The following is a 27,707-nucleotide window of genomic DNA, read 5'->3' as shown; positions in this document are numbered from 1 at the left end:
CACCTCTCCTCCGCGCCACTCTCCCCCCATTTCCCACATCTTCAGAGGTGGGCTTCTGCCCTGTTCTATCTGAGAAAAAGTTCTGGGTATGAGGGACACATGAAATGGCCTGGCAGGCTGGATTCGGCCAAAGGGCCTTGTGTTGGACACATGTGCTAAATGCTTACAAGAGGAAATCTACATCATTTGATTCCTGGCCAAAAAAACAGCCTGCGATTTTGGGCTTTACCATTTTGGTGACAACTATAAAAATGAAAGGCTTGGTGTATTTAAAAAAGGCTATTTAAAAAGCAAAGTACAAAAATGTTTCTATAAGCAGAGATTTAAACACCATCTACACTAGTACGTCTGTATTATCCTTTGTTGAATTGGCCATGAAAACATGTCCATGTATTTGCTTTGCCTGCAAGGGTGCTGATGCAGTCGTAAAAGGCCTGGGGTATGAGTAGTTCCTGTGGTGGATATTGGGTGAGGTCAAGACATGAGTATAGCTAAACGTTACCCACAAGTTAAATGACATGAAACATCCCATCTGCCACAAGTAAATGGGACACAAAAGCCCTACAGTCACTATAGAAAATATCATAGAAAATAAATGATATAACAAAAATGCATGTACAGATGGCACCCCTCATGGCAAAAAACATTACTTGAGTCTAGACAGAAAACAGTTTACAAAAGCCAACATTGCTTTCATCTTGTTATCCCAGGAGAATGACGAGTCAGGCATAAGAGATTTATAATACTATTTTCAAAAAGTGTGTACTTTGATATTGCATTCTTATGCCTAGCCATTAGGCCCCTACACCCTCATGGTTTAAAAGCTGTGCTGTTCTGCCTTCTGCTATACTACTGGGAGAAAGAGCAGGGTCATTACACAAAAGGGAAACTTCCCTTCTTGACAGTTCATGACCCTTTATGAGATTTATTGACACCCATGAATGCCTTTCTCCCTGTTGGAGAATATCTTTGTCACAGAATTATTAGTGTATGCTTGCCCTCCATGTGCTCAACTATCCATCCTTGCTCTTTTCAAATATCATGAGGCACTAGTAACTCGGAAGACTCAAGGGTTCTCTCCTCTTTGTAGCAATTATCATTTGTACTTCCAACTGTGGACTAAGAAAACTAATTACAGGGAGGCCCCGAGTTACGAACGGACATCAATGCCAGACGCTTGTGTTCCACCCTGGTCCTGGATACCTCCGAGCAGCTATCTCGCAGCACCGGACACATGCCACACCGAAGTACTACATGTACTGCATGGCCAGAAAACATGACTGCATGCCCAGGAGCGCCTGGGACACCCCACACCCTTGCATAGGCTGAAGTTACACTTAAGAATGCACTGTTCCGACTTGCACACAAATTCCACTTAAGAACAAACCTACAGTCCCTATTGTGTCCGTAACTCGGAGACTACCTGTACTAGTTGTTTTCTTTCATGAATTGGACTTGGAAGGCCTGAGGAACCGATACTTATTCTACCCTTCCAACACAGCAATGTGATGATGCCTGCATGCATCCAAACAGCCTGAAGGAAGGAATGTATGTGTGTGTGTGTGTGTGTGTGTGTGTGTGTGTGTGTGTGTGTGTGTGTGTGTGTATGTATGTATGTATGTATGTATGTATGTATGTATGTATATATATATATATATATATATATATATATATATATATATATATATATATATATATATACACACACACACACACACAATCTGATTGCAAAGTCTTCCTTAGTATTTTGTAAAAGTATGCAACAAGGGCCCACCCCTAAGCAATCCATTCAAACTGGTTATTGAGTTAGTAGACTGAAAGAAGAGTTTCCAGTGTGTACGGGGCATTAGATTCACTAAAACATTGGTGGTTCACCCAATGAGATCTACTGATACAGATAGCCATTGAAGTGAGAGTATATAAATCTGTATACAAAGTACAATTGTGACTATATGAAACATATAAAATGTGAGACATGCATCATAAATCATTTTCAAGTAAGAACTATGAATATAAAAAGCATATTCATAGTTTATTTTGAAGAATAAGGGTTAACACAGAGTGCATATTATATCTGATGATCAGACTGTCAGGCGCCCATATGCTGTAAGATTTCATACAACAGCCAATTTTTCTTTTTTTTTTCCCATCAGCATCAGATGGGGCAGGGATAGAAACACGAGAATTCAATCAATTTAAAAATACATTGCAAAAGTTCCCAAAGCAAAAGCATACCAAGCACCACATACAGTTCTGGAACATTGCAAATCACAGAGCAATACTTACTCATCGGCAATCTCAATGTAGATTTTCTGTTTTGTTTGCATTAGTGCAGTACGATAAAGCTTTGTAGCCATCTCTATGAGATGATCACTGCTGAAGAGGAAGTCACCCTTGGATGCTGCTGCACAGCCCTAGGTTTGGAAACATATTACATTGTTATTAAAGTTAACAGTCGGAAGCTACAGACTACCTAATTATGATACAAAACTTGGAAATCTGAGGAAGATACATTGCAGAAAGCTACTCAAAAGCTTAGTTGTTCCAGCACTTTAATGATTTTAGAAATCCACAACTGTCTTTACCTTTAATGCAAGACACGGGAGGTTGATTTACTAAAGGCAAATATACTGTGCACTTCAAGGGCATTGCTCTAGATCTGAGGGGAAGCTCTGCTGGTTTCCATCATCCAATCACGTCCAACAAATGCTTTTTTTTTTTTTTTCCTTGCATGTGATTAAGTACTCTTTGAAAAATAAAATGTTACCCCATTTATTAAACTCTGGAGCAAGTGCACCTGTAGTGCACAGTATATTTACCTTTTATATTATAAATGGTTAGACAAATGAGTACCAACACACTTTAATGCCGCGTACACACGATCGATTTTCAGCATGAAAAAAAACGAAGTTTTTCGGCATTTAGAAAAACTTTGTTTTTTCCAACTTCATCATTAAAACGACATTGCCCACACACCATCGTTTAAAAAAAAAAATGCTCCAGCAAAGCGCGGTGACGTACAACACGTTTGACGGCACTATAAAAAGGGAAAGTTCCATGCGGATGACGCCACCCTTGAGGCTGCTTTAGCTGATTCCGTGTTAGTGAAAGACGTTTCGAAATTTACTGTCTGTTACAGCGCGATGAATGTGCTTACTCCATTATGAACGGTAGTTTTACTGGAACGAGCGCTCCCATCTCATAACTTGCTTCTGAGCATGCACAGGTTTTTAACGTCGTTTTAGCCCACACACGATCAGTTTTTACAACCCGAAAAACGACATTGTTTAAAACGTCATTAAAAAATGCAGCATGCTCGGAAAAAAAAACGTTGTCGTTTTTTAAGAAGCCGAAAAATGATGTGAAGCCCACACACGATCATTTTAAAATGACATTTTTTGAAAACAAAGTTTTTTTCATGCCGAAAAATGATCGTGTGTACGCGGCATTAGGTCATGGCTCTCAGATTTCTAATATTATAACATAGATGACAGCACAGTGGCTTAGCGGTTAGCACTCTTGCCTTGGAGAACCAGAGTCCTTGATTCAGAGTCCTTGCACAAGTATGTATGTATATGAGATAAGGACTTTAGATTATAAGTTCTGAGAACAGGGACGGATTTGAATGTACAATATGTGAATCAACATGTAAAACTGCTGGTGCTATATGAATATCTAACGAATAAATACCCCCTAATACAATAATAAAATGAGGCAAATATTTTTAATTGCACTGAATTGTCACCAACATCTATTGTACATAGCTGTAAAAACGTACTTCCTTAAGATGGACTGCAAAAAAAACGTCATTTTGGGAGCTCATGCTCAATTTTGTAATATCACCCAAGGAAACTTCCAGCTTGATCTGTCCAGACTTGTGGTCAGCAATAATGACATTATTCTTCGTCAACAAAAAGATTCTGGTTGCTCCCTGAGAATGAGAAAGGACAGTAAGGGGATCCAGAGTTAATCTGGTTAAAAAAAGGGCAATTTATTTGAAAACAGTAAAATGTTGAAGATAGAGAAAACAATTTAACACAGAAAATTCTGCTGTTAAAATTGAAGAAAACACAAGTCTGTATTCCATTGGTTTTTAGCATGTACCTTTTTTTAAAGCAAACCTTAAGCCTGAAAAAAGTTATTAAACTGGGCCCCACGCAGACAGTTTGTATCATCTGGTGTGAAATGGTTTGTTTTTGTTGTGTTCCCCTCCACATAACTTTGCTGAAGCCTGCAGAAAAAAACCCTGACTCTAAGTTTGACGAGAGCAGACACAAAAAAAAAAAAAAAGACTACAGTTTTATACAAAATAGCCATTTTATGTGTAGATAAAAATGGCGATTCATATTAAAAACAGCAAAATATTTATATTTTAACAATAAATCTTTTTTTAGTCTCTTGGGAATGACAATAACAAGGTTGTCATAAGTTCTAACTCTTCCTCACTCTAAAATTAGCTTTTGTGTTTAGTGACCCCATTGAGCAGCTTTCCCATCACTTTCTGTCCTTACAGGAGGTGAGGAATGCACGAGAACCACTAACATGTAAGAGAAAACACTGGATCAGTTCAAATTGGATATTCACAACGATAGCTTACACACTTGAGTAAACTGCATTCTCTGTAATAGGAAACTAGAATAGAAAATAGTTAAACCAAACACCTTTGTACATCTTTATAGGCTCCGGCATGGTATGCTTTTTGTCTTATTGAAATGTCTTAAAATATATTTTTCTTTCGAAAAATATTCTGCTTCCTAACATCTTCCTCCAATTTTCTGGTATTGCAGTAGTAGCCACAAGTGGGAATAGAGAGGGTGCATCAGACCAGGTCCAAACCTGAGTGATTGACTACCAAGTACATCAGGTCTGATTCAAGATCAGTGTTGTCTAGTGAGACCTAATTTAGAATACTGTGTGCAGTTCTGGAGACCTCACTTACAGAAAGATATTGATAAGAATAGAACGAGTCCAGCGGGTAACGGAAATGGTGAGAGGAGTGGAGGATATAACATATGCAACGTCAGGAACTTAAACCCTTAGCACCAACCGTACGCACATATGCGGCCTCGAATTGTAGGGGTTATACTTGGGGGATGCCTGCAGCTGCAGGCATCAACCCGGTACAGTTTTTTTCAGAGCTAGGGGGTAGCTTTTTAGTGAAAACAATGGATGCGGCTAAAAGCCACTCGGCTGTTATCCTATAAGAGGGGTGTCCCCTCCCGCCGCTCTACACAGGGCCCTCCGGTTCCACCGGGAGACTCGATCCATGGTCTGGCACTTTTGCCAGCTAGGAAACTGGAATAAAGCCATAAAGGGCTTTGATGTAGTCTCCTATGTCACGTCGTCACTTCCGGTTTAATCGTCTGCCAATGGCACCAATTTTAAAAAAATGAAAGGGACAATGTAAAAATGTATTTTTTAAGTGCCCCCGTCCCCATGCTCGTGCCCGCATATGTAAACGGTGTTCAAATCACACATGAGAGTTATCTCTTCTGTAATTCTAACCTGATAACCGTTACTTTTTTTAAAGCATCGCCTATGGAGATTTTAGGTACCATAGTTTGTTGACATTCCATAAGCATGTGCAATTTCAAAGCATGACATGTTAGGTATCCATTTACTCGGCGTAACATCCTATTCCACATTATATAAAAAAAATTGGGCCAATTTTATGTTTTTTATTTTTTTTAATTCATGAAAGTGTCCTTTTCCCCCAAAAAAAGACCGCTGTTTAAATACAGTGTGACATATAATATTGCAACGATCGCCATTTTATTCTCTAGGGTCTCTGCTAAAAAAAATTATATATATAAAATGTTTGGGGGTTCTATGTGATTTTCTAGCAAAAAATACAAAGGTCAGAAATAGGCTTAGGAGTGAAACAGTCTGAAGGAAAGAAGGGAAAGGGGAGACATTATTGAAACCTCTAAATACATCAAGGGGTTGAAAAAGGTTCAGGAAGGCAGTCTTTTCAGTATGAAACCAAACTCAACACGATAGCATGACCTCAAACTGGAGGAAAGTTCAAAACTAATATTAGAAAGTATTATTTTACTGAAAGGGTAGTTGATGATTGGAATTAACTACCAACAGAGATAGTGAGACAATCAACAGTAAATGGCTTCAAACATGCTTGGGATAAACGTATATCTATAGCCAGACAACAAGGTTAATGAAAAATAAATAAATAAAATGATCAGACATGATGGACAATGTCTTACCTTTCCATTTGCTCTGTTGATTTTACTCACAGTGTCAGCAATGATTATTTTGTCTTCAATGGCATCACTCAATTTCTTATATTTTGGATTTTTGGTGATTTCCAAGTAATCACCTTGGAATGGCTGCCCAACACTAAAACAACACAAATTGCAACAAGTTAGAACTGGAATAATTATTATTGTAAAGTAAGCAATCATTTTATATAAAAGCATGTGATGTTCTTTACAAACCCCCCCCCCCCCTTTTCCCCATTAACATGCACGACCCAGTCCTTAACCATTACTATGCCTAGGTCCATACTCATGGGGAACACAACCATCCCTGGGAGTATGTACCCAGCCACAGTAATCAGCTAGGAGCTAGCACAGTGGACATGCGTGATAGGCTAGGGATCCGGCTGGGGCTATTTACAAGAAAAGACTGAGAGGCACTGTGTAAAGGTCTTCAGAGTGGGGCAAAAGTAATTACCTATGGGAATTACAGTGAGGGGTCAAGGGGTTTGTACAGCACAACTTTATTAAAAGCGCTCACTCCACCACTTATGTGATATTTTGTATAATAATTGCCATTTTTGGCCATGTGATTGTCATTTTCAAGTCTCCGTGGCTGCCATTGTCAAAAATACCTGGTTATAGTAAATCATTCTTATAGCTTAGTATATTAAGCCTTTAGGTCGTGTTACATAAAATGGACCATAGCAAGTATTCAGCATTCAACTGTGATTTATTTTATTTACAGTCCAATTTAAAAAAAATAAACTGTGAAAGCCAATTAGCGGCTCGGGCTGGGTTCACACATATGCATCCACGGTTTCAGCAGTGCGGCAGTCCAGAGCGGTTCTGTTCAGGTGCAAATTTTTACCTGAAAACCGCACCTGAAGCGGACCCAAATTTGCATACTAAGAACCGTCCCCGGCTTAGAAAATGTATAAATAGGTTACAGTTATGCTGGGTATACACACACAGATTACTTTGGATCACCCTGTGGGCTGATGGAGGAATCTCCCACTGCAGCTATTGTATTTTGACAGCTGCAGTTAGGACCTGGCAAAACACCCAAACAGTGGCTGAATTGAACTGGATGCAGCCCCCGTTGGCCAACAGTTTTCTACCCAGCCCCACATTGGGTTGGTGGTGGCCAACTGGGCCACCCACTAAGGAAAATTCATTTAGTTTGTTAGGAAAAGGTAAGAATTCATATATTAGAAAAAAATAAAAAGAATGTCAGCCAGTTAGAGCTATGATAAAGTATTGCTTTTAATGCTGTTACAATAAAGGTAGATTTCTAGGATTATGTTGTGCTGGGTACTTTGCTTATACAGTGTCAGCCAGTTCAGGTGAATATCTAAACCAGTTTTTCCCAAGCAGAGTTCTGTGGAACCTGTTAGGGGTTCCTTGAGCAAGAAGCCTCTCAGAAGCCTCTCAGAAGAGTAAGTTATGGCAAATAATGTAAGCAGCACTCTTTACAGTGACCATCACACTGATGTGCCGTGAGCTGTAAAAATAAGTAATTATCAGTGGTCCCCTGAGCACAGAGAGTTTTTCAAGGGCTCTTCCATGTTGAAAAGCTGATTAAAAACGGTTATATGTTGTTGCTGCTTCACATGAAGCCTATATAAAATTAAAAGATAAAAATGTTGGAAAGTCATCCACCTTGGAAAAAAATATTTCTTTAACTTCTTTCCTACTTTTCTCCCCAGCTGTCTTACTGTGTGGTCCTGTATACCCCTCAGTAAATAATATGTAATATTTAATTATTAATAGTTTTCCTGTGGATAAAAAGTATACTTTTTTTGTGTAATTTGTCCAGTTTAAAATTACACTAAAATATAATTCTAGTACAATGCATTGCAAAAAAACAAAAACAAAAAACAAAAACCAATCAGTAAATAAATTAATGAACAAAACAAATATGAGAAAAAATTATATTAATGGTCATTTAAGATAAAAAAAAAAAAAAAAAAGGGAAAACAGTTGGGAAGGGAAAGTATGAGTTAAATAGGGCTGATTAGGGCACACTGTTACGGGGTTAAAGACAAATTTTATTTATTTAAAAAAATAAAATAATAATTTTTTCTTTCACTTGTCGGGTTGCTTTTACTGGTATCATCTGCAGGCTCTGATCTACAGATAAATGAGCCTGTTTTTTTTTTACAGCCGTTAAGCAAGCCATACATTATGCAATTTTCTATCCTCCAAATATGGGTTGAAGAAAAGAAAATTGCTCGATTTCCCCATCAACACAGACATTGTTGATGAGGGAATCACTCCTGTTGTGCTACTGTATTCTGAAAACGGGAGGTTTCCCATCTGTCAGAATACAACGATCACTGCCGGCAGCTGTAGCCAGACATACTGGTTGTACTGAAGTCAGTTACCAGATCAAACTCGACACAACCAGTCTGCTCGTTGATGGGTCGAAATTCGGATGGTTCCTACTGAACCGGAGGAATTTCAATCTGCCTATAGTAGGTCTTAGGGCTGCTGTATTTACATGGCAACTCCTGGCTTTGATTAATCAGAGTTGAGAATTGCTGTGCAGTGTGTGTGTGTGAGAGCAGATTGTCCATACTATACACATTCTGTGTGCTTTGGTGACTTTTTTTTTTTTGTATGTAGCATGCTCAATGTGTTCATCTAGTGATTATCCAAAGCTATCAGAAATTATATTTCCCATGCAAACAAAATGGCTATGTTTTGACCTTAATGCAGACAATCCTTATTTCAAAAGAAGATTAAAACAGATAAAACAATATAATAGGTAACATTTGTGTTTAAATGCAATAGTGTGTAGTGGCGCATTAATGCCAATCATAAATCAGCTGAGTTTAACTGCAATGAAGTGATGTAACCCATCGCACTGCTTATACTAGGTTCTTAAACATAATTTCTGAGTCTCAAAAAAAATAAAAATCCTCCCCTGCAGGAGAAGAGCCATTATCCTCACCCCATGTAAACCCTTGTCTCCTACCTCTACTGCATTCAAACACTGCAGCCTCTATCAGCTCTTTTGCCATTCAAGTCAGACGCCAATGTGGCCATGTTCCCCACTGTGTGTTGTGGTTTTATCCTTAAAACCCTAGGTGACTGCTGTGTCCTGTACTGAAGTGGTAAAAGGAGCCTCAAAGTGCAGTGTGGGACACAAGCACAGAATATTAAAAGACAAATACGGAGAGAGAAGGTAGGAGTCACAGGCTGCCGAAGCAGTAAGTATACAGTGGGGTAAAAAGGTATTTAGTCAGTCACCAATTGTGCAAGTTCTGCCACTTAAAAAGATGAGAGGCCTGCAATTGTCATCATAGGTATACCTCAACTATGAGAGACAAAATGTGGAAACAAATCCAGACAATCACATTCTTTCCAAATCGGACAATGTGATTGTCTGGATTTGTTTCCACATTTTCTCTCATAGTTGAGGTATACCTATGATGACATTTACAGGCCTCTCTCATCTGATTAAGTGGCAGAACGTGCGCAATTGGTGGCTGATTAAATACTGAGGACGTCCTCCCGGATTTATAGAGCCACCTTTTGACATACGCCCGTGTCTCAAGTAGTTAAGTGGCAGAACTTGCACAATTGGTGGCTGACTAAATACTGAGGACGTCCTCCCGAATTTATAGAGCCACCTTGAAACCGTCTTTTGACATACGCCGTGTCTCAAGTAGTTAAGTGGCAGAACTTGCACAATTGGTGGCTGACTAAATACTGAGGACGTGAGGACATCCTCCCGAATTTATAGAGCCACCTTGAGACCGTCTTTTGACATACGCCGTGTCTCAAGTAGTTAAGTGGCAGAACTTGCACAATTGGTGGCTGACTAAATACTTTTTTGCCCCAATGTAAAAGCTCTTCTAATGCAGTGTACTACAGAGTCCCTTTAAGAATTCAAATTACAATAAAGAAATACCGTATGTTTGGTTTTCATTCAGAACAGTAAAAGCTGACCATTCTCAGTACTTCATGAAGTAAGAAGATTTCTTACCTGGGAGGGTACAATGATTTCTTATCCTTGAAGAGTTCACTGGCATCCAGTTTTTCATCGTATATGAACTTTTTCTGCTCTGTGAACTGGTCCCTGTACCTTTTACACTAAAAGACAAAGCAAAGGGACGAGTCAGCAGAAGAATCTATGAATATTAAAAATGAATTAAACAGCGTCTTCAGTTTATGGTGCTCGGATAAAGTTTAGTTCCACTTTAAATTTGGGTTTCAGTTCATTTCTAAAAGCCTAGCAATAGCTAATGATTATTTACATTGAAAGGCTAGTAGCCTGACAATATTCTGTTGTCATGTGAATGTGAACTTGGACATTACATTAGTCAATCCCTCCCATCCTATGCCTTATTGGCCTACTAATCAGATGAACAGTCTCCCTGACTAATAAGTAGGCAGTAACCATCATCTGGCTAGGAACGTGGGAGCGGAGAGTACAGGATGATTCAGCCAGCAGAACGGTGTGAGATCTCTTCAGATGAACATGTACCATTCAAGGATGGTGGGTTTACCCTTCTACTTGAACAGCCTAAAATAAGGGAACATCATACTCTTTCATATAATATATGCAGCCGAGGAACTGTTGTGAGAACTAGATAGTATACAGCAGAGGTAGGCAACCTGGGATCCTCCAGCTGTTGTGGAACTACAATTTCCATGAAGCATTGCAAGGCTGGCAGTTACAATTACTCACAGAAGCATGATAGCACTTGTAGTTCTGCAACAGCTGGAGGTCCCCAGGTTGCCTACCCCCGGTATACAGTATGTAGTAGTTTACTTGGACTTGGAATCCAGTATGGACTGAGTGTTCAAAGTTTGAACATAACAGAACTTTCACAGTATGTTATCACACACAGAGAGTTGCTCGTACCAGCAACCTGTGGACGTTGAAATCGCTGGGACTTTTTGTGAGAGAACAACCGCAGTCTGAAAGGGGTAATAACTGCACTCCACATTTTACAACTGTCTGATTTTATAGGACATATACAGGTCCTGAATTTTTTGATTTAAAAATGTTCCAATTTTCAAGAACCACCAAATCAGGGTTTTTCATCAGTCTTAACGGTTTGTGTTTTGTTGGCATTAGTATTTGTAGAGTTGCAGTAAAACATTCTTGAATCCTGGGATATAGACAATTTCCATAGCGGTAAAGAGATCCCTCTTTGCAGCCCGCAGAGTAATAGTACTATGATTGGGTTATAGAACTCTACAAAGTACTAGCATTTGAAAAAAATAACATATGAACAAAAGGGGTAAACTCATTCTGAATATTATTCTGTCTGGAATCGCTGGCATGAAGCAGGAGATGGGATTTGACGCTTAAAGTGGATGTAAACCCAATTTTTTTTATTTTGTTTGATGTCACAATGTAGAGAATAAGATTTCCAATCATCTGTGCCCAGTCTTGCCACACAGAGTTAATCCAGCGCTGAGCAATCCTCTTTTTATTGTTCAAATAAAACAGACTTCCAGATAAAGACCAAAGTCCTTGCTTTGAGTTACAGGTTATTTACATATCTCGTGCACTAGCTTGCAGACATGCACAGGTTCTGTAAAAAGTGCACAATTTACATCCCCCTCCCCTCTGCAGCTCTCCCAGGATTGTCTGTCTTTCCTGTGTTTTGGTTAAATGTTTTCAAAATATGGGGTGATTCACAGTTCAGTGTCATAAGGAAATGCTCCAGTGAACAGCCATCAGAATATACATAGACAAGTGATATGGGAGATGTATTTAGTCCGAGCTTGAGTGATCATCTTCTTATTATTGTTATATTGCAGTGTGTGTGTCTGAGGTCACCTGATCACATATGCAAAATTCCTATATTACCAGGATGTGTTATGTGGGGGAGGGGTGGATTTCTCACTTTTTATACTTACACCCAGTAAGGCTGAATGAACTTAGGGCTGGTTCACATTAGTGCGCTGTGCGAGATCGCAAGTGATTTGCACCGCACTGCTGATCAGATCACATGCGATGTCTGTGTGATGCGATTTCAGTCATACAAACTGTATGGCTGAAATCACATCTCATTTGGACCAAACACGCACAGGACCCTTTTTTTGGTCCACACCAGAATCGCATAGGTGTTCACACCCATGCGATCCGATTCATGTCCTAACTGTCAGTTCACAGTGCGATATGCGAGCTGAAATAGGGGTGTCATTACCATTGTATGACAGTCCCCAGCAGTTCGCATATGGCAGTGTGAACTGCCGTGCGAGTCGGGTGCGATGTGGGAACCCGCAGTGGATTCGCAGGGTTACCGAATCGCACCAGTGTGAACCCAGCCTCAAAACATAAAGCCTACAAATGTCACCTGACTGCTCCCACCAAGGCTCGGTTCACACTGGTGCGATTCGGTAACCCTGCAAATCCACTGCGGGTTCCCACATCGCACCCGACTCGCACGGCAGTTCACACTGTCATATGCGAACTGCTGGGGAGTGTGGGTCAGTGGTCGGTGTCAGTGGGGCAGTGGTCGGTGTCAGTAGGATAGTGGATGGTGTCAGTAGGGAAGTGGTCTTGGGGCTCTGGACTGTGTCGGTATGGGGGGCGGTTGTGGTGTCAGTGGACGGTGTCAGTGGTCTTGGGGCTCTGGACCGTGTCGGTATGGGGGGCGGTTGTGGTGTCAGTGGACGGTGTCAGTGGTCCTGGGCCTCTGGACCGTGTCGGCATGTGGGGGGCAGGGTGGGTGGGTTGGTTGTGGTGTCAGTCATTTTTTATTTTCAATTTCATTTTTTGATCTTTTTATGTCTTTATACAGTTTTTATCAGCCCCGTTGGTGGGCTTTGGTGACATGTCAGTGGTCTAAACAGAGACCCCCGACATCTCCCCTTTCAGACAGAGAAAGGACAAAGGACAGATTCCCCAGTCCTTTCTCTTCATTGAAGTAGAATGGAGGGAAGACAGCGTCTTCCCTCCATTCATAAACTGAGCAGAGTAACACACAGGTTACTCTGCTCAGTTATCACAGGACACACAGCGATCAGTAACGAACGCTCTGTGTCCCAGTCAGAAAAGACAGGGGCTGGTAATTGACATACCAGCCCCCATCTCTCCATTCTGACAGATCCCCCGCGCGCCCCCCCTCCTCGCAGCCCGCGGTAGAGGAGAAGATAAAGACATTTGTAAAAACACCGGCGGCTGCGGGGAATGAGGGGGGGAGGAAGACAGTGGAGGATGTGAAAGACACGGAGGGGAATAAGGGGGAGTGGAGGAGTAAGCGCTGCCTCTCTCATCTCCTGTTTCTTGTGCAGGAGTAACTGGAGCGCGCTCTGTCACTCCTGCACATGCACTTTAGTCTCCCCTGGCACGAGGCTTGTCCTCGCAACGCTGGCTGGCCAGGGTAGTGTAGCAGTGGGCGGAGGAGACCTCTGACGTCACGACTCCACCCACCGAGCGCCGGGAATCAGAAACGCCCACCAATTTGGCGATATTGTGAGGCTCCTTACAGCTGAGGGGGTGAGTAATAAAAAAAAACAGTACATGCAGGAGGCATGTATATCATTATAGATATTAAATATGTTAATATCTTGTAAATGATGGTAGTGGGTTTACATCCACTTTAAGTATACTCTGGCATACAGGCGTATGTACATTGATTAGCCAACAATTGTTAAAACAAAATCTTTTTTTCCAAAAAAAAAAAGTTTTAGCATGAAAAAATTGCAGTACAGTATTACATATGACAATAAAATGCTGCCTGCATTACAATCACTGTATATTGCTTGTCCAATGCCACATGGTTCATGTTCCTAGTGGTTAATCTTCTACATGCTACCATGTGCAAATAGCTGCTTAAGAAAAGAGCACTAGTTTGTTTTTGTGACATTAAATTACACACATTTACATCAGCTGTAAAACAAGACAGGAAGTTTATAATCACCATACTGATGGAATTTTCCCATTTCCTCTATAAAGAATTTCTTTCCCATCCCCCAAAGTCTGTTCAACAGAGCACCAATTATTGTAAATGAACACTGGAGGCCAGGCCAATTCATTGTTATATTTATTTTTACACCCTACTAAAAAGCTCACATAAATATAACTGGCATACTTAGTACACACGCTAAATTAATATACATACACATGTTCTATATGTATACATACACATGCATAAATACATATCCACACGCACCAAATACAAGACTGGACACATTTTCCCGAATCTCACCCTCCACCACAGTAACTGTATTTACAGTTCCTTTTCACTCCACCTCCAAAGTGCAGCCAGATATGCAGCTTTGATTACTATACAGCATTCACTGATTACAACAAATTAAAAGCTATCCCACTCAAAGCTACATTTAAAGGAGAAGTACAGTCAAGGCTATCTTGGCCCTATTTCTCCTGTGGATCACAGAGTTTGTTCTGCACTCCTGTGACCCATTTTCCGTCTACAGCGGCTAAAGCCCGTTGGCGTCAAAGCCAGCTCAGGCTGGGGAAAGATTGTGGGACCATTGTCATTTTCACAGCTATAAAAATGCACTGATTACTGTGAAAATGACAATGGCAGTAAAGGGGTTAAGCACTAGGGGGTGCTAAGGGGTTAAGTGTGCCCTAAGGGAGTGATTCTTACTGTAGGGGGGCGTGGCTGTAGGTGTGATGTTACTGATAGTCGTTCCCTACATCAGGGAACAGACAATCCGTGTCACTGCCACACAGAAGAACGGGGAAGGTGTGTTTAGACTCACCTCTCCCTGTTCTTCAGCTCCTGTGACCGATCAGGTACCGCGGTCACAGAGCTTCGGACCGGGTACGTGCCTGTGCCCAGCCGTGCCCTTCTGCCAACGTATATCGGTGTGAAGGGGTCCTTATGTGGTTAAGCTAGTGCATTGTTGGTTCACTTATCTTTTCCTTCGATTTCCCTTCTAAATGTTTTTTCTCTTTGTTTTCTTTGTCTGAATTTCTCACTTCCTGTTCCTCCTCAGTAAGCTGTTCTGGCTGACTAACCCTTGGCCAGAATGGCTCAGATGATGGGGGCAGGAAGTGAAAAATTTAGACAAAGAAAATATTTTTTAGAAGGGAAATCGAAGGAAAAGGTAAGTGAACCAACAATGCACTAGCTTAAAGGAACCCATTTAGAAAATAAAAAACAAACCTTTACAACCCCTTTAAAGCGGAGGTTCACACTAAAAACATGTATATACCTTTCCATTCAGCATACTGCCAACATGTACAGTATGCTGGGTTTTTTTTTCGCTGTACATACCGCCGTATAGCTATTTTCCCCCCCGGCTTCCGGGTAGTGGCTCCAGCGGGAGTGGGCGTTCCTATTCAGAGACTAAGTGATTGACGTGATGACAAAAGCTTCCTCCCGGCACATAATGCGCGTCACCAGTTTCCGAAAGAAGCCGAACGTCAGTGCGCAGGCGCCGTATAGAGCAGACTCGCAGTTCGGCTTCTTTCGGAAACTGGTGACGCGCCTTATGCGCCGGGGGGAAGCTTTTGTCATCACGTCAATCACTTAGTCTCTGAATAGGAACGCCCAGCCCCACGGGAGCCACTACCCGGAAGTCGGGGGGGGGGGGGGGGGGAAAATAGCTATACGGCGGTATGTACAGCGAAAAAAAACAAAAAACAGCGTACTGTACATGTCGGCAGTATGCTGGATGGAATGGTATATACATGTTTTTAGGGTGAACCTCCGCTTTAAGAACATTTGTTTATTTTTCTAATTATTATTGGTGTGAAATCTACATTCGTTTTTGACCCTAGTGATGAGAAAGTGCAAAGGAGCAGAAATTGTTTCTCTGACAAATGTTCTTCTAAAAAAGTAAGTGTTTTTCATTTGGGAAGTTACATTCATTTTAATTCCAAATGAAATTTAGAACATTAGTCAAGCTGTCTTCCGAAAAAACAAGACCTTGTTTCAACTTGCTTTGCTGTCTGAAGCGCGATCTGCATTCAGCGCGTTCTTCAGACAGTAATAGATAGGCGGTAAGGAGGCACTGTTTTGCCTCCTTACTGACTGGTTAAACACCTTAATTACTGGACAACCATGCTGCAACCACATGCGTTTTACGCAACTGCAGGGTCACTTTAGCACGACACCATTACCTTAAATGGGTTGGACTTGCTGGGCAATATCTACTGCATCTGTTGAGCATGACACCCCGGCCGCCGCATGAGCTTACCCCCGACACCCCTCAGCAGTAACAGGGGAAGCAGTTGAGGGGTGGTAAAAAAACGCAGCTCAACCGTGGGGTTTTAGGGGCCCCCAACCACAAGTCTAAATGAGGCCAAATAGTGTATACCCAGCTAACACAGGCTTCATCCTGTATAAGTGCAGTGAGCATAGCAGGCTTCTGCAATCTATTTCAAGGCTTTTGCCAAGCTTCCGGAATTTTTGTTTAAGCCTTTAAAGCACACACCAATATGTTGATGTGAAACACATACCTAAATAGATGTGCTGTCTAACAAGCTGCTAGCAAGCTTTTGTAAGCTTCACCACTGCTACCTGCTTGTTTAAAGTAACAGTCAACACTGCCATTAGGATCTAGATTTACCATCAACATGCTAAACCAAGGATTCAACAAAGCTTGTGGTATACACTGCTCTTAGTACACTTATTATCTGCCCTTTTGGTATAGGCCAGTGATGGCGAACCTTGGCCCCCCAGATGTTTTGGAACTACATTTCCCATGATGCTCATGCACGCTGCAGTATAGATGAGCATTGCGGGAAATATAGTTTGAAAACATCTGGGGACCAAGGTTTGCCATCACTGGTATAGGCTATAATTAGTTGCAATTGCGCTGCTTTGAGATGTTAACTGTGCAGCCTGCCCCCTACCTGAGATATTCTATATTCTTCAGAGAAATACTTGCAAAAGCACACAGTGGCCAAAACCAATTTGTCAGCATTCCAAGCTGCAAAGGATTTTCCACTGAAGTGAATGCCATGTGCAAGTACTGTACTGAAGAATTCAGGCAGAGAATCTGCACCATCAGACAGACCATAAACTAAAAATGTAAGAGCAGTTGAGTTGTAGGTATGTAGGTATGTTTGGTCTAAATTGAAAGCGCTTAAGACTAGGTAGAAAAGGGTGAGTGAACTAAAAGCATTTAATCCTTAGGCTAATGATTTTTGTCATATTGCTACAAAAATTTGAGCTGCACTATTAATCGTGAAGAATCGAAATCGCAATCTTTTTCCCTTCCCGATCTTCAAAATAGCATGTCACGATCTTTCCAACAAGTGCAGAGAGTTCTTACAGCTGGAAAAACTAAATCCAGGCAGCCTGACAAGTTTTAATACAACATCCGAATAAGTGAAAACAAAAGTATCTTTTTGTTCTTTTATCCCCAGCGTGTCGTAGATTAAGGAAGTTTAACCATTTAAAGACCAAACCTTTTCTGACATTTGTTGCTTACATGTAAAAAATCATTTTTTACATTTTAATCAAATTACTTGGAACACCCAAACATGATATATATATTTTTTTTAGCAGACACCCTACAATAAAATGGTGGTGGATGCAATATTCTATGTAATACCGTATTTGCACAGCAGTTTTTCAAACGCAATAAGAAAAAATACACTTTAACGGATTAAAAACAAATTAGGCAGCGCGGAGCAGACTCTCTCAGGGTGCACACCGCCCTGGGGAAGGCTGAGTTAAAACATAAAGCGAACGGGACTCCCGAGGCCCTAAGGGAGCTGACAGAATTACGAGAACTATTCCTACGCCTATTAGACCGCCAAACCTGTAAACAATTCCGCTACATGGCCCACAAATTCTACGAACATGGCAATAAATGCGGTCGGATGCTTGCGCGGGCAATTAGGAAACAACATGCCATGTCTCACGTTCAGAAACTACGCTCTTCCTCAGGAGAATTGGCGGTGCACTCCTCCAAGATAGCCTCTGGATTTCGAGATTATTATGCCGGTCTCTATAACTTGAGCTCTGACCTTCCCTCCGGTGTGCAGGACGCCAGACAGCAGGCGATCCGGCAATATCTTGACTCAGCTAACCTCTCCCCACTCACGGAAGACCAGTTCGCGACGCTAGAACTTCTGATCACCACCACGGAGCTCGGGTGCCACGGCTAGGCTAACTAAGGCATACTACAAGACCTTCTTCTCCCACTTGGCGGCTCCCATGTGCAAGTACTTTAATTCCTTGGCGAGGGGTAAAACCATCCCCTCGGAAGCCCTGCTGGCTCACATTACTGTGATCCCCAAGGAGGGCAAGGACCCCACCGTCCCCCAGAGCTACCGCCCCATTTTCCTTCTCAATTTGGACATTAAACTTTTGGCAAAAATTTTGGCGAATAGGCTCAAGCACCTCCTACCCAGAATCGTGCACCCTGACAAGACAGGCTTCATAGTAGGTCGAGAGGCCAGGGATAACTCCCTCAGGGCGGTCCAACTTATCCAATGGGCTCGTACCCGCCCAAACCCCCCATCTTATATTATTCTCTCAACAGACGCCAACAAGGCCTTCGATTTGCGTGGACTGGCCGTACATGACGGAGGTACTGCGAACGATCGGTCTGGGCCCGTGAATACTGACCACAATCCTGGCCCTATACTCAACACCTTGTGCCCAAGTCAAGGTGAATGGTGCACTATCTTCTAGATTCCCCATCAGGAATGGTACGAGGCAGGGGTGCTCCCTGTCACCCCTCCTGTTTGCTTTAGAACCCCTGCTTCGGACCATGCGTGCCAATCAAGATATTAAGGGCCTGATGGTTGGAAACATGGAGCACAAGCTCTCGGCATACGCAGATGACGTCCTTTTTTTAACCTATCGAATCCGCTGATATCATTGCCTAACCTGATGAAAGAACTGAAGCTCTTTGGGACCTTATCCAATTTCAAAATTAACCTGACAAAATCAGAAATTCTCCCCATCAACCTCCCCGCCCATTTAGCGGCTAGTCTCCGGGCCTCCTTCCCCTTTACCTGGACCACGACATCCCTGCATTATTTGGGAGTTCAGCTAACTGACAAGTTTGACACCCTATATGCTGCAAACTATACCCCATTGCTGACCGTGGTTAAAAGCGACCTCCTGCAGTGGACGCGCTCGGCCTTCACCTGGTTAGGCCGGGTAAATATTATAAAGATGACTGTCCTGCCACGCATTCTATTCTATTTACAAATGCTCCTGATCCCCTTACCCAAACAGTTCTTTGACCGTATTTCCGGCATGTACGGCCAGTCCACGCAAATGCTCTATCTAATTGGGCGACTAAGTGGCAGATGAGGTTTAATGTAGATAAATGTAAAGTTATGCACTTGGGGGCTAAGAATATGCATGCATCATACATACTAGGGGGAGTACAACTGGGGGGATCTGTAGTGGAGAAGGATCTGGGGGTTTTAGTTGATCATAAGCTCAATAATGGCATGCAATGCCAAGCTGCGGTTTCCAAAGCGAGCAAAGTCCTTTCTTGTATTGAGAGGTATGGACTCCAGAGACCGAGATATAATTTTGCCCCTGTACAAATCATTAGTAAGACCTCATCTGGAATATGCAGTTCAGTTTTGGGCACCAGTTCTCAAAAAGGACATCGGAGAACTGGAGAAAGTGCAGAGAAGGGCAACCAAACTGATAAGAGGTATGGAGGAGCTCAGCTATGAGGAAAGATTAGAGGAACTGAATTTATTCACTCTTGAGAAGAGGAGAATAAGGGGGGATATGATCAACATGTACAAATATATAAGAGGTCCATACAGTGAACTTGGTGTTGAGTTATTCACTTTACGGTCAACACTGAGGACAAGGGGGCACTCTTTACGTCTAGAGGAAAAGAGATTTCACCTCCAAATACGGAAAGGTTTTTTCACAGTTAGAGCTGTGAAAATGTGGAACAGACTCCCTCCAGAGGTGGTTCTGGCCAGCTCAGTAGATTGCTTTAAGAAAGGCCTGGATTCTTTCCTAAATGTACAGAATATAACTGAGTACTAAGATTTGTAGGTAAAGTTGATCCAGGGTAAATCCGATTGCCTCTCGGGGGATCAGGAAGGAATTTTTTCCCCTGCTGTAGCAAATTGGATCATGCTCTGCTGGGGTTTTTTGCCTTCCTCTGGATCAACTGTGGGTATGGAGTTGGGTGTATAGGATTTTACTGTGTTTTTTATTTTGTTTTTTTATTTTTTGTGGTTGAACTGGATGGACTTGTGTCTTTTTTCAACCTGACTAACTATAACTATGATGTCCACTTTCATCTGGAACGCGCACAAATCTAGAGTGGCGCTTAGGATACTGTGACGCTCGAAGCGGACGGGGGGCCTGGGGGTTCCTGACGTTAGACAATACTACCGAGCAATAGCTTTACAGAGGATCCTCAACTGGCGTTTTCACACCCACACCAAGGTCTGGGTGCCCCTAGAAAAAACTATATCGACTTCTTAACTCGACTTCGACGCAAACTAGACCCGCCTATGTCCGGCGGTGGGAGTCTGACCTGGGGACACCGTTTACGGACGCACAACTGACCCACCTGTACCACTTGACCCACTCGTCCTCCATTGACTCGAGAACACAAGAAACAAACTTTAAACTTTTGTCCCGTTGGTATAGGGTCCCAGCAGACATGGCTCAAATGTATACCTCCACGTCACCGTTGTGCTGGCGGGGTTGTAAACTTAGAGGTACGCTGCTCCATATATGGTGAGACTGCCCCCTAGTCAAGCCCTTTTGGAAAGACGTACGCGAACAAATTAAGGTAGTGACCGGGGTGGAGGTCCCTCTGTCCCCGAAGCATTTCCTGCTGCATGTCCCCACGATCCCCATCCAGCACTACAAGAAAAGTGTGCTGCCTCACCTGCTTAACGCGGCGAGGCGCCTATTGCCGATCCACTGGAAAAAATCCAGAATCCCTACTCGGGAGGAGTGGATCGCTGGGGTGAATGCAGTCAGGGAAGCTGGGGACTGGATAGCGATCTGTCGTGACACTCGAGACCGGTTCAACAGCGTATGGGCTCCCTGGTCAGATTACACTTCCGACCCCACCTTTGTCCCGTCTAGCCTGGATGTCGCCTTATTAGAATTATCAGATCCCTCCCTTAAAGCCCACAGACTAGCGAACAATTAGGAGATGATTTCACATCCATATGATCGGCTATACTAAAGGAGAGTGGGACGCCTGGAGAGATCTACCCCTGATGTGCCGGGCTCGGCGTGGAGTAATAGGCAGCTCCTCAAGAGATCGCAGGTACACCTGAACCTTCACTATCTGTTTCTCTCGTTTTCCTATCTCCCCCCCCTCCTTTTTTTCCCCATACCAATTCTGCTCCCAGTCGTTCTCCTATACCCACAAATGTATGTCTATATGTTATGTTAGCAACTGCACTACCAACCAGCAGACTGAATAAATGGTCGGGAACGGGGCTAGATATGCTGAACCTCAGGGTTCGAGGGGCTGTCCCTTGGTGTTGAAGGGACACTGATGGCCTCGCGTTTAGACCCAGATCCTAGCAAGTGGGCATGTGATGCATATCTCTTCACATTAAAAATCCTGCCTGTTTGCCCATTTCCATTTATTACCTAAAGTATTTTCTTTATATTTATAGCATAAAGCATGAATGACCAATGGCAGAAAGAAAAAAAGAAGGCTTACAACCATATATGCATGGCATACCTCATAAGCAAGCTCAATGTCTACCAGAATTCATAACCCAGAGCCTTGTAACAGTTATTTTGTATGTCATTTAGAAAATAATGCAGAGAGAATGGAGAGGGAAGAAGAGGGAGGAGGAGAAAAATAATTCAAAGGACAGGAAGAAGGAAAAAAAAAAAAAGATAAACTATCCAAAAAGGGACAAACATGAACATTTTTATTGTACGACACCAGAACAAATTATTTTCATTTAATCAATCAGTGGAGAGGTGTACCAAGGGAAGAGGGCCAAGAATAACAAATGCTCTAGCAGGGTGTATTGATAAAGGCCCAGTAGGAGTGTTCTAACTTGAAGCCAGTCACATAGAGCCACGCAGTATGCCAGGACCGCCCAAAGGGCATGCAGTGGCAGATGAATGTAATAAATAACTGCTATGCAGAACAGAAGCAACTCATTAAGACATTTCTCTTCTCTATAAAGAAAGGAGGCCATAAGGTGTTCCATGTCTGATTTTAGTGAGCCATAGATAGATTAGAGGGGTGATGGGTTGCTTCCACAAGGCTGGAATGCAAGCCCGGGCTGCGTTGAAAAGATTTACCATGAGTGAAGATTTATATTGGGTAAGTGGATCGCTGTTAAAGTGAAGTAAGTAGCCCTTGAGGTAATTGCCAAGTTCCACTGATGTAAGCTTAAATATCAACTGTCTCACTTCTTCCCAGAATGAGCAAACAGCTTCAAAATAAATAGGAGCCCTTATCCACGCATAAATTAGAAATGTGCAGAAAGATTTTGTGCAGCTGAGATAAGAAGTCAGGTACATAAGATATATCCATAGTTACATTTTCAAAAGGAGTAGAGTCATGCAGGATTACATTTTTAGAAATGATAGCCTTGAATCTGGTATACTGCCCAAATGTCAATAGGTGGATCCAATAAATGTTAAATATCCAATGGTGAAGGGCATCTAGAAGATGACACAGTGTAGGAGGTGAAATTTGTCCATTTCAAAGAGGTGATCAAGGCGTTTGTTAGTATTACTAGGCACAAACTCAAGATCTTTCAGTAATAGGATTAGAGGGGACAGGTGTGGCAAGCTATCCGGAAAGGGGAAAAGTGGCTGAGCTCACCCTAATTATAGCTTTAATAGTTTGGTGCGCAAGAGAAATATTGGGACTAATTACGGGAGCCAGAAAATACAGGACACTGTGACTGGGCAGTGTTCCTGTTCAATCGTGCCTTAAGGTTTATTTATAGCTTGTGTGCACCAGCTCACCATGTATGCCAAATGTAAGGCCTTTGTCACAAGTTAGCCTGCAGTTTCCTTCTTGTGTATTCTCACCTTCTTTCTGCAGTGCTTCTCTACCCCGATTCCTTCACGTGAAAAAGGAAAGGATTTCCCTGGGTGGACTTTTTAGGCACCAAAAGTATTGATTTCAAATATACAGAGTATTGAAGTAGAAAACGCATTTATTCATAAATATACAAGATTAACAAAAAATGAAATATTGAGTTAAAATACACATTTCCAATAAATACCACCATGCAAAGTAATACATGAAGAACCTCCTTAACACCCACCTTTACCCGATCTCTGCAACGATTCAGTAGTGGGGACAGATTTAAAGTGATATAATCTAGAGGGTTGGGTGTAACCTGAACTCCCAAATATCTAAACTCTGCGGATACAGGGACATTTAGTAGGTGCGTCATTTGTGGGCCCGGTTTCCTGTCCAAGAGCATGAGAGAGGACTTGGTCCAGTTAATCTCTAAACTGGAGTAACAGCCAAATGTCCGAACAATCTCCATTGCCTCCCATAAGGACGACGCTGTGTCACCCAAAAGGAGCATGGTGTAGTCGGCATAAAAGCATACATTTTTCTTGCTGCTCCCCATACTGAAAACCCCCAATATTTTGCATGGGCATGGATCCAGGGGGCCAATGGTTCTATGGCCAGTGCGAACAGTAAAGGGGACAAAGGGCAACCCTGTCTGGAGCCCCTAAAGAGGCTAAAGTATTAGGATACCTTTCCTGACTCTCTAATAGCAGCTTTCGGAGAGCTATACAGTAGTTGTACCCAGGCTATGTAATTCGTCCCAAACCCAAATTTATGCAGGATGGCCCATTCAATACTGTCAAATGCCATGTGCGCGTCAAGGGAGGGCAGGGCCCTGTCCCCCATGTTATCGGTATCCACAAAGTGAAACAGATGGAGTTCAGAAATGATTTTTTTAAGGTAAGTATAAGAGGTGTGATGCTTTTTAGGAGATATCGAGCAAAGGGGTCATATGCAAAGTTAAACAGCCCCCGCCCCCCCCAAGGACCATCAGACCCTCTTCAAATTCTGCAACGACTTGTGAAAGATGTCACGACATAAAGACCAGGTAATTTGTGTTGGGAAAGTATATGTTAATAAATGATACCAGAACCTTGCCAATTTTCTCTTGACTTAAATAAAGTTCATTGGCATATTGAAAACAATTAAGTAAAAAGAAAAATGTAGGCAGGGATCTAATCCCCTTGGATATTTGAAACAAAGGAAGTGTCCAAGTCCACTAGAGATGCACCCCCCCAAGGCACAAAGAAGCAGATAACTGCAATCATCTGTAACATGTAGCAGATTAAAAAAAAAAAAACGAAAAGGGGGGAGAGAGGGTAAAAACTACTCCATAGCCCGACCTCTCATAGCAGGAGCAAAACATGTAAGAGGGGGTATAATCAATGCTTCTCTGCAGCAGGAAAACATTTCCCTGCCAACAGGCAGTAAACGCCTATTCTGGGTGTTGAATCAAGATGTCCAACCAGTATAAAGAGAAGATAGACCAGGAATCAAACAATCAATGCTTCAATTTATTCACAAAGTTCAATAAAATGATATATATGTAAAAAATCCATACATATCCATTTGTGCTTGACAAGGCTTACATGTGGTAGAGCTGGCTGACAACCACGGTAGTCAGATGATGGGTGACTCCTACACCCAAGTCCCAGGGGAGGTGCTATCCAATGTCAATTCTGATGGAGTTAAAATTGCTCTGGCAGCCCTTCAAATACAACTAAAGGCCTGATCTCCGAGCTGTACTCCAGAATAGGAGCTAAAACAATAAGTAGGGCAGGCCTCATCAAGAGTAGAATAGGATGGGAGAGAGGCGTAGGTAAAATGACCACGGAACAGTGGAGTGCGATCTTGAGGAGGGGGGGGGTACTGGTCTCGATCTCTCCATCTCAGAAAGTATCACACCTGTTCCTCTTTACAGATTTATAGCTAGAATGCTGCTCAACATATTCTGCTTTTCTTTACTAAATATGAGCAGTAATGAAGACCAATTGTACTAAATTATTACAGTTTTGAGCCCAAAACATGCAGAACAGTTCATTCAGAATGGATTGATGTCTTCATAATACTGCTCAAAACAAATCTATTATTACCCCTCTACCCTGGAAAAAAACAAACGAGGATGTGATATGCAGGAAGATCTGAGGGCCATATAAGCGGCACAAAATTTTAACCCATAACGGTTCTGTGCTAGTATAACATTTTCACCAATTCTTAATTTCCATATGTTCTGCCTGCTTTAACACTATTACGTGAAACCAAGGCTCATTATTTTATTGCCTTTAAAGAAAGGCATCTGTTTTGACTTTATTTCCTTCATGGTATGAAAAAACCCCCGCAAATAAGCAAAACTCCACAAGACTCCTGTACTGGCAGTATGTGTAAAAGAACTGCAGTAGTCAGCAGCATCATTTCTCCCTTGTGTATCATTACTGGCTTTACCAGTCAGCCTTCTGGCAACTCCACTGTCCTATGCTGGAAAGAAATTTTTTTTTTTTATATCTCAACATCAACAGCCTGGAAACAGAGTTAGATGATTATGGCTTGAATAAAAATCTTACCCTCCACAGATGGAAAATCCTTTTAATTTCCTTATGCGTGCTATCCAAAAAGAGGTAAGGCCTTGCTGGCCAATTGTTGTCTATGGGTGACACGGAAGGAAGCTTTGTCTTCATCTCCAGAAAGTACTTTTGCATCTGTAAAAATGTTAGATGACCTTAGTATTATTGTATAATATAAATTGAAAACTGCCTAAATAAATTTTCTTTATTTGGTATTAAGTTTATCAGCTATAAAGATTGAGAACATGCTTCAAAACATTGCCTGAAGTCAGACCTTAACAGTCTGTAAAGGCACATGCTATTCTGATTTTGACAATGTTGTAATGGCTTTAATGGCAGCATTGGGAAGCTGGACCTCTTTTATAGTGTTGATAGGAGTTTAAAGCAGATATTTCACCGCTTCATGAAAATTGACACATGGCCCACAATGTTTCATATGGTATAGGGGAGTTCCCTTCACATAGTTCTCTGAAAGATAGGGGTCACAAATCATCTTTCATCTGAAATACAGCTTTAGGACCCCTTTACTGTTAAACAGAAAATATTTTCATCAAATAGGTTAAATGCACATGTTAGGAACAAGTGGAACTAAAGCCCATTATTGAAATATTGCTAGCATGAAGGATTGTCCCACATGCATGAGCTAATCAAGATGGCAATTTTTGAAGAAGACCGGGCCATGATGGATGTGCCTGTGATCGGGAGATCATATTGCTGTTGGGCAAGTAAATACAGATGATTTTAGTTTCCACACAGTTACCCACAATTGATCCAGGAGGAAGGCAAAAAAAAAAACGGCAACGCATAATCCAGTTTGCTCCAGCAGGAGAAAAAAATCCTTCCTGATCCCCCAAGAGGCAAATCGGGTATTCCCTAGATCAGGGATATGCAATTAGCGGACCTCCAGCTGTTGCAGAACTACAAATACCATGAGGCATAGCAAGACTCTGACAGCCACAAGCAGGCAGAGGCATGATGGGACTTGTAGTTTTGCAACAGCTGGAGGTCCGCTAATTGCATATCCCTGCCCTAGATCATCTTTACTTCTAAATGTTGATATCCAGTTATGTTCATTTAAGAAAGAACCCCAGGCCTTTTTGAAAAGCAATCTGCTGAGCTGGATAGAACTAGCTCTTAAGGGAGTCTATTGCACATTTTCACAGCTCTTACTGTGAAGAAACCTTTCCGTATTTGGAGAATAAATCTCTTTCCCTCCAGACATAAAGAGTGCCCCCTTGTCCTATGTGATAACCTTAAAGTGAATAAGTTATCAAGTTCACTATATTGACCATTTATGTATTTAAACATGTTAATCATATCCCCCCTTAATCTCCTCTTCTCAAGAGAATAAATTCAGTTCCTCATAGCCGAGCTCTTCCATGCCTCTTATCAGTTTGGTTGTCCTTCACTGCACTCTCTCTCCAGTTTCCCAATATCCTTTATGTGATCTGGTTCCCAAAACTGAACTGCATATTCTAAATGAGGACTTATTAATGGTTTGTAAAGGGATAAAATGATATGATACCTCTCTGTATACAAGAAAAGGACTTTGCTCACTTTGTAAACTGCATCTTAGCATTGCATGCTATTATTAAGCTTATGATTTACCAAAACACACAGATCATTCTCCACCATGTATTCCCCCAGTTGTACTCCAACCAATATATATGATGCATGAATATTCTTAGCCCCTAAGTGCATACATTTACATTTATCAACATTAAACCTCATTTGCCATATTGTTGCCCAATTAAACAGTGCATGGAGGACGGCTTGTAAGTTTGAGACATTGTATAAGAACATTATTCCACCATCACCAAATTCTGTTTCAACTTTAACACTTGTCAGAACTGACTATTGACCCTTTTCTTTTTTTGTGAGGAGTCATTTTCAGATCAAAACAACTATTCACACCCTTTTAGAAAGCACACTTACTGTAGGTTCTAGAACTATACTGCAAAAATGCAGTTTGGTCAAGAACATACACCACCCTGCTGCCGCACACAGATGTAGCAGC

The 27,707-nt window shown here is 41.9% G+C and overlaps 1 protein-coding gene across 4 annotated transcripts in view; it reads right to left on the bottom strand.

Annotated features, from left to right (window-relative positions):
- MYO1B (myosin IB) overlaps positions 1-27,707 on the bottom strand; it is a 296,930-nt gene that overhangs the window by 13,177 nt on the left and 256,046 nt on the right. For all 4 annotated transcript variants that reach the window (XM_040357071.1, XM_040357073.1, XM_040357074.1 and 1 more), the window contains 5 exons: positions 25,691-25,825; positions 10,207-10,313; positions 6,222-6,354; positions 3,779-3,931; positions 2,287-2,414 (listed from right to left, as the gene is read on the bottom strand). In XM_040357071.1, coding sequence (XP_040213005.1) covers positions 2,287-2,414; positions 3,779-3,931; positions 6,222-6,354; positions 10,207-10,313; positions 25,691-25,825 — 656 coding nt within the window. The remainder of the gene's footprint in view (positions 1-2,286; positions 2,415-3,778; positions 3,932-6,221; positions 6,355-10,206; positions 10,314-25,690; positions 25,826-27,707) is intronic.

The sequence above is a fragment of the Rana temporaria genome, chromosome 6 (assembly GCF_905171775.1).
Source record: "Rana temporaria chromosome 6, aRanTem1.1, whole genome shotgun sequence".
Lineage (NCBI taxonomy): Eukaryota > Metazoa > Chordata > Amphibia > Anura > Ranidae > Rana > Rana temporaria.
Note: the sequence above shows the minus strand (reverse complement) of the source record. Positions and strands in the feature narration are given on the sequence as shown.